A 7966-nucleotide genomic window follows, 5' to 3' on the forward strand; every position below is an offset into this window, starting at 1 on the left:
ACAATGTTTAGCCCTGCCCAACACTTTACCATCTCAGAAACACAATTCATTAGTGATACTTGTGTGTTATAAATTATTAACCCTGTGCAAATTGCATATAGAATATTAATAAGCAGTTCTGTACAGCCATGTAGCAAATCAGTTGGGGAGCCAGAAAAAAGATCTGAGAAGGTTCCTGGGACTCAACCAGACACTCAGTTTTAAAGATCAAAATTCCACTTTATGTACTTCATAAATTAACTGTCTCCAAAGCATTCTGGCACTCCTCTTCCCACACATTTCTTTCTTCTCTCATGAAAGAACTCAGAAGAGCATATAACTCATCTTCAGTGAGGCACCAAAAAGGTATTTCTGCTAAATAAGTACCAACAGGAACACAATAGAACAGTCTTTCCCAGTAAAGTGCTTCTAAACAAAACCACACTGGGCAGCTGAATGTGAAGCACCCACATATTTTCTTCTACTGCACAGAGCCATAATCTGTGAAGTAGGTATGTAAAGTAGCAGTGAATTTGAACAGTAAATAGAAGTTATAGTAAACACTCTTAGGAGTAACATCAATTGTAATGCCAAAAACTGATGTATTTTTTTGCCAGTTTTAATATTGACTGTTTTGTTTCAGGATTGCAAAAAGGCTTTCTGTGCTGTAAAACAACTGATTTTAAATTCATGTGTATAGTTCATGCATCTTTGCGTGCAATCTGATTCTCAAAACAAGCTGCAAAATAAAACCAAGTTAGAAAGGTTGCTAGAAGAGTCCTTTTGAAGCATGTGCAAAATTTGCATGGTCTAATAGGTGTCAGTTTTGCTTTTTGGAACAGACAACTCAAACAACCCAAAATGACAAACCCCAAAGGGAAAACAATTGCAATAGCTTGTTCAAGATACATCTCTTGGTGCCTTACCTTTCTTGGGAATGTCAAACAGCTCCAGGTAGATTCGATGTCAAAGCCAGCAGAAGGCTCTATAAGTGACACAGTAAGCACCACTTGCCTTGATATTTGAACACTTTTTTACCTCGTGCTCTCTCAGCACTAATCTGAGTAAAAGCAGACCAGGGACACACTACTTCGATTCTCCCCATACCACTGTGCACTTGATAAGTGTTTTGCATTTTACCTGCTGTTCATTTAGCTTCCTTTGTATCTCCTCAGAGTCACAAGTTTCATAGACAATTGGTTTGGACAGCTCTGACTCAATGTGGGCAAGCCAAGATCTCAGGCTACTCATGTTCTTATCCAGCTGCTGCACTGCAACTAGGGTTTCTTTCAACTTCTTTACCCTGTAAAGAGAAAGAAACAGGAGCAAAGGCACATGTTGAAGGTACAACCTGAAGGAGAAGTTCTACACCGTCTGTTTCAAGAGGATTTCAAAGAAGCAACTTAGATGGCAGCTTCTGCCACAAAGTTTTCCGTCATGTACCACAAACAATTTTGAGTAACATTCCCTTTTATGTTTACATTGTTCTTCTACTCAAGTGTTTCAATATCAGAAAGCTTTAAGAAATGACTTTAGCTGGGAACAGACCAACCAAATGGGGCTGAATCAAACTTCTGGACTCATCACACAAAGAAAATGCTTACTATCCCATAATTCAAACAGATCAATTTTTTTCCAGAAGAGTATTCATCAGGTGTTTCTGTATTTAATGCAGTAGGTGCCGTTGACCTCTGAGAGACAACTATAGATGTCCTTTCCCCACAGAAGAGAAATAGTGAGATCTCAATATTGACTTTAAAAATGACAAGACCATTAATTTTTTTTTCCTCTCTCTTTTTAGATCTCTCTTACATACAGATAGTCAAATGTTTGGCTTTTGTCAATTTGAAAAAAAAAAACACGGGTAATCTAAAAATCTAGCTATGAAGAAACTGAAGACAACCCAATCATGCTGGAAGACTGCCCATTCCCTATCACCAGGGATTCTAAACCACAACTCTGTGTTTAGCTTTGGAGAGACACTAGGAAAGCAACCAATGTCTGGAGCACCTTCCTCTCTTTATATGTGTGCTATACATACAGTGTTTTGTGGCTTTGGACAAATTGGACCTTGCTGTTAGGATAGGAAAGAAGGTTGGTTATCACCCATCTGAACTCACAGTTTGTCAGTCTGAACAGAATAAAATCCAGTCATTTTCTGCTTATATCTACAAGGCCACGTGTAAGTTCTATTGCATAAGTGCTGGACTGGGAAAGGGAACAACGAGTTGCGTCATACATGTATACAAGAAAAACTACTCCAACATTTCCATACTCAAGCTGTGAAACAGACATGTCCCACTTGAAGCGTTATAATATTCTCACTTCTATGCTGGCTTTTATTTAAACCTTGCCTGTAACATCTGATACAGGCTTTGCCAATCAGAAATTGCCCTCTTTGTTCCATTCAGATGAAACAGGACTAATGCTCTGTCAGATATGGGAAAAAAAAAAGGAAAAAAAAAAAAATAACAACAGGTTATTATTATTATTATTATTATTTTTGTCTGAATTCTGGAGTGGCTCCAGCTACCCTGGAAATCTACTCTTACGTCCAGAATATCTAAATTCTCTTTCTGAACATTAGCAGGTAAGATACCTAAGCTCTTCAGCTCACCAAACACTGTGCCTGTGCACAAATGATTACATAATGTGTATGCAAGAAAAATGTGTCTCTCCTATAAAAATGTAACAGATCACAACCCCACTGTTCTGTGTTAACGGCAGAGGGCCTGAGAGACTGAAAACAAAACTAAAAGCTCTGCTTAGAGACAACGGTCAAATTAGAAACCATCTAAGTATGTGGAATGCCTACTCAAGTGTAATTTTTGACCTTCAAGGATTTCATTTACAAGATGATGTTTAAACACTTAATTATTCAGATAATCATCTCATGCTTTGTTGCAGCACTACACATGCTATTTCAAGAGATTTGAGATAATTTTTGATAATGAAGACTTCACACTGAAAGCTAAGTGTTGGACCCATGTCATTTCTGTTTTAAAACTTGTTTTATAGATCTATGTCTATCATAATTGCTACGTAAGTATTTAAGATTCTCAGAAAGGAAAATACTGCAGAATTCAGCTGTTAATTTCGATGGCCAAACTCATCTGAAACTTTGAACTGGCTTATTATACTCACATTTCCATATGCTTAAATGAAAATACCTGTTTCCCTAAGCAATTACTTTATTAAATTTTCTATTTTCCATTAAAAATGAGAGAGAGAACAATTTGGAGCAGAAAGTAAGCCCAAATGCCCCTAATTCAACTTGTCCTGAACCAGAAAGCCTTAGAATCCACTTAAACCTCAAGAGGAACAGCCTTGTAAATCTGTAACAGTGCATCATATAGAACTCATAGCTACTGTATTAGTCATTAGTTAGACAGCTGGTTGCTAATATTAAACTTAAAAAGCAGCATGAAAAAAAGACACTAAGACCATGTTAGTTAAACATGTACAAAGCCAACAGAAAACACAAGTGAAAAAAATTTCTACTCCAGAGACAAGGTTTCAAGAAACACTTGTTCTATAAAATAGTGGGAGAAAAAAATCACTATTAAAATCAGTTTTAAAAAATCAATTAAAAATATATTTTTATGTTTAAAAAAGATGTAAAATCCAAAGGGCAGTACAAATGTGTACCACAACAGTAGTATTAACAATTATGATTGCTCTTCAGATCACAGTTTTCCCTTCCAGGGAATAAATTTATAGAACTCTGAACAAACCCAGAAAAATTTGTAGGAAAGAATGGGAAGAAGGAAAAAGAGACACTGAATCAAAAATCCAAAGAAATGTAGCTTGAGTTCTAGCAATACAAGCAGTTTAAGTGTTTTCATCAATATGCAAAGACAGACCAAATTAAGTATGTGAAGTCTGAAACCCTGTCTTTACAGCCTCTTTCCCTCTCTGCCTTTTGCCTGTAGCCACAATGACACAGATAGTGAGCAAATGTAGTTTGCCTCCGGTATATACGCTCTTGTATTTAAAAACATCAGTAAAACCAGTCAACAGTTTCTTCCAGGCAACAAAGAAATTGTAGTACATTGTAATAATTGTAAGTCTGCATTAGTTATAAAATCCTAATCTGAGATCCAAAGGCACTAGCTGTAAAATAAAGTTGTTCTCACTGTTAAATTTTCAAATTGAGCAGAAAACAGCTAAGGCTGTGATTTCCACATATCAACATTCCCAGTTTTTCAGCAAACCAAGACTTCAGAAAGAACTGTATCAGTTAAAAGCAAACAAAAATAGCTGCCTGCCTTGTGATATCACAATTACAGTCTGGGAGATCTGAATCCACACTGCCGTCCTCTGCCATCCTCACAGCACGCAAGTCCTCTGCCACCACCATGAAATTTTCCAGCATTAAAAAGAACTTCCACTCCAAAAGCTTGCAAACACTGTGCTTTGTATGGGGGCAGGAAAAGAAACAAAACTTCTCTTTGCTGCTGAGTACTGTACAGAAAATACTGCATGCCAAACAAATGTTAGCAGACGTTGCTTGATAACATGAGCCTGAATGGTGACAAGTGGTCATGTTTCTAAATAAAACCCGCATTCATCAACATGTGCCAGACTTGATCTCCAGGAATGTGGATCATGAGTGCAAGGGGAAGGGAGGGAAAAAATATACAACAAAGCCTTCCCTGCATATCCTGAACAGTACCAGCATATACGGTACTTGCTGGCAGTTAACATCTGTAACACTTAGCGCAGCATGATCACTTATCAAACATATTCCACTTAAAGGATGAATATTTTCTAAAAAGACAGAAAGATAAGTCTTTGGATAAAAAGACACAACTGCCTTTCTGTAGCTGTCTTTTCTTCAGTTACAGACCTCCCCATGATGGAGAAATAAGAAGTAAGGAAACAGAATCTGAGAAAGGAAGACTTTTACAAGGAATGAAGTAGTTTCATCATCAAGCATAAAATTAACAAGTAAAGATTCAGACTCATATTAACATACTATACTAATAAAAACACTAAGAAAAATGCTCCAAGGTATGACTGTGGTTTTGAGAAAAAAAATGTGCATTTATTAACACTGACAAGATCCAGAATAGAAGAAGGTGTGTTTTACTCTTAACAGTAGAAAAAAATAATCTGCGTTTACTGGCTGAGCACAGCCAGAACTCACGTTACATGATATAACCCCAATTGAAAAGTATCTAAATAGGAACATTCCCTGATACATAGCAAAACACTCAAAAGAGACTTGTCAGTCTTCTAAAAGTACTTTGGGGGATGCAAACATTTTTGTTCAGTAGGAATTAGTTAACTGGGTTTTAATTGATATCAGTCTGAGCTACAACTGATCTAGCAAAATCTTCATAACTTAGCATCAATCCTTTCCAAGATTTACTTCCCAATGTTAGCAATGCAACATTCATACTTTGCCTTCTTTCTCAATTCAGTAAGGTCTGGAAATGAAAAAGGTTATATGTTTAACTGCATATGATAATAATGAGCACGCTAGATTGAATGGACTAGCATAGCATAGATACAGTTGAAAGAGACCAACAATAGTCATTGAGTCCAACTTTAATTTACTTCAGGGATAACATCAAGGTTAAAACAAATCATTAAATGCATTATCCACATGCCTTTTAAACTCAGATAGGTATAGAACACCAACCACCACTCCAGAAAGCCTGTTCCAGTGCTTAACTACACTCTTGGAAACTAAATTTTTCCTAATTTCCACTCTGAACCAACCTTGATGAAGCTCTGAGACACTGCCATGTGTTCTGTCACTAGATACCAGTGAGAAACGATGGACATCTCCTTCTCCACTTCCCCACTCCAGAAAGATTTAGAGAGCAATGAGATGATCCCTTAATTTCCTTTCCAACGTGTGATAAACCAAGTGTCCTTAACTGCTCCTCAAGGGACTTGACTTCCAGCCTTTTAACCAGCTCTGGATGTTTATAAGGGCCTTCTTAAACTGGAGAACCTAGAACTGCACACAGTATTCCAAGTGAGGCTGCAACAATGCTAAATGAACTGGGAGAATCATCATTTTGATCTGGTGTAAATGCTGTGCTTAAAGTATACCAGAATATGGCTTTCCTTCCTGGTTGCTAGGGCAAACTACTGGCTTATACTGAGCCAACCATTGACCAGCACCTCCAGATCTCCATCTGTAGGGCTGCTCTCCAGCCAGTCATTTCCCAATCTACTTTATATCCCACATTAATTAAGAAGGCTAAATTGAAGGTTTAGTTCTGGGAAAAAAATGTAAATAAATTTTTCACATATGTTAGTCTAGTGCGAGGACTTGACATCCTGCTTCAAGATAACAGAATGAGAAAGTTTAAGTGGATGTCTCAGTTTATACCTACCCTTCCTCTCCTCACCCTAAGAATGACACTCTTATCTGTCTCTATATGGAATGCTAATCTTTAATGCCAAATAGACAATACAGGTCTTTTAAGGAAACCTTTTACAATTTCTGAATATCATATTGCTTTTCACTAGAAACTTCCTAAATGTATGATTTGGACATAACATTTGAAAAATTGTCAGAGTGGGTGTTTCTAAAGACACATAAAAATAAAGCAAATATCTGTTATGATCAACAACTGGTGATGTATCACATCCTCTGAAACCAGCAGTCTCCTTGGCAGCAATGCACCACTTCCTGACTTCACTGTTCCGCAAGAAGTATACAGCTTTCATTACTTTAAAATGAACTGCTATAAAAGGATGTGGAAAGACCAGAATGCTTCAGCTCACATGAAATTTACTACTTGCATGCTTTCAGGTTTAAGAGTAGGAACAGAGTAAAATCATATGAAAATAGATGTATAGAAAAGAAGATAACACAGCAAAGCAAAACTTTTTGCTGCAAGCAAGGCTTAAGTATTATTAATTCATATATCCTTAATCAGAGAAGTGTAAAATAGAGAGTATATATACAGTTTATGAAATGCATTTCCAAACCTTGCCAAAAATACTGTCTGTAGCAGAAGGGATGTTGTACTGTGACTCAGAGCAGAAAATACTGAAATAAATAAGCCAGATCTTTTTACATATCATCAAGCAGCTCTGTATTTCCCTAAGTTATGAAAATTGCTGTTACTTTTTTTTTTTTTTTTTTTTTTTTTTTTTTTTATAACAGCCTTGATGATAAAGAATCTTTAATTTGCGGTCCATACGCCTATCTTCTCGATCAGTCAGACTTATTTTTGGAAATGCTCTTCTGGAATTCCAAATCAAAACAACAAATGTACTATTTGGATTATTCTGCATTTTTTTTTTTATTATTACATTTCTACCCAGATTTAAGTGCTCATCTAACATGAGATGGAATTGAAACAAGGCTCACTAAATCTGTCTGCCACCAATCCTGTGTAATTCTAGCAGACAGTGTTTGGAATTATCTCCTTCTTACTTGAAGAAATAATATATGAAGAAATGATACATAGGCAAACAGGAGAGTAAATTTCACAGAATTATGTTGATGGCTGAGAACAGACCCATTCATGATTAATAATGGAAAGGCAGACAAGAAAAATATTTTAATTCTATGATGCCCAGTACATTCATCTGTTTCATGTAGCAATTAGAAACAAAACAATTGTTTTACCTGGCTGCAATGAGATCCAGAAGATGTTGCCATCTGTCATTGATCTTGCCAAGTTTGTACTCAATCTCTGATGCTTTACTCTCATGGCTGGCTTTAGCAAGTCGCTCTCCCATTAGCTGGAGCTGGATTTTGTTCTCTTGGGCTACAGCAATTTCCTCTTGATAATCCTGGATAGAAAAGTGCAGTCAGAAGATAAATACTGAATACATTCTGCTTTACACTACTAAAGTAATTCTACAAAAAACAAACAAACAAAAAAAAAAAACCAGTGAATGTTAACGTGTTTTTGTTCTTCTAGTAATAAATGACAACCTCTTAAATATTAGAGTATAGCTACAAACAACTGTATCAGAAGAACGGAAAAAAAACAACCCGTCTGTAAATGCA

General features: G+C 36.4%; 1 protein-coding gene across 1 annotated transcript in view; it reads right to left on the bottom strand.

The window, feature by feature from the left end:
• The window catches only part of SYNE1 (spectrin repeat containing, nuclear envelope 1), a 250326-nt gene that overhangs the window by 40088 nt on the left and 202272 nt on the right, over positions 1-7966 (bottom strand). The window contains 2 exon segments of the mRNA XM_040697338.2: positions 1120-1282; positions 7580-7746. Coding sequence (XP_040553272.1) covers positions 1120-1282; positions 7580-7746 — 330 coding nt within the window.

The sequence above is a fragment of the Gallus gallus genome, chromosome 3 (genome assembly GCF_016699485.2).
Source record: "Gallus gallus isolate bGalGal1 chromosome 3, bGalGal1.mat.broiler.GRCg7b, whole genome shotgun sequence".
Classification (NCBI taxonomy): Eukaryota; Metazoa; Chordata; class Aves; order Galliformes; family Phasianidae; genus Gallus; species Gallus gallus.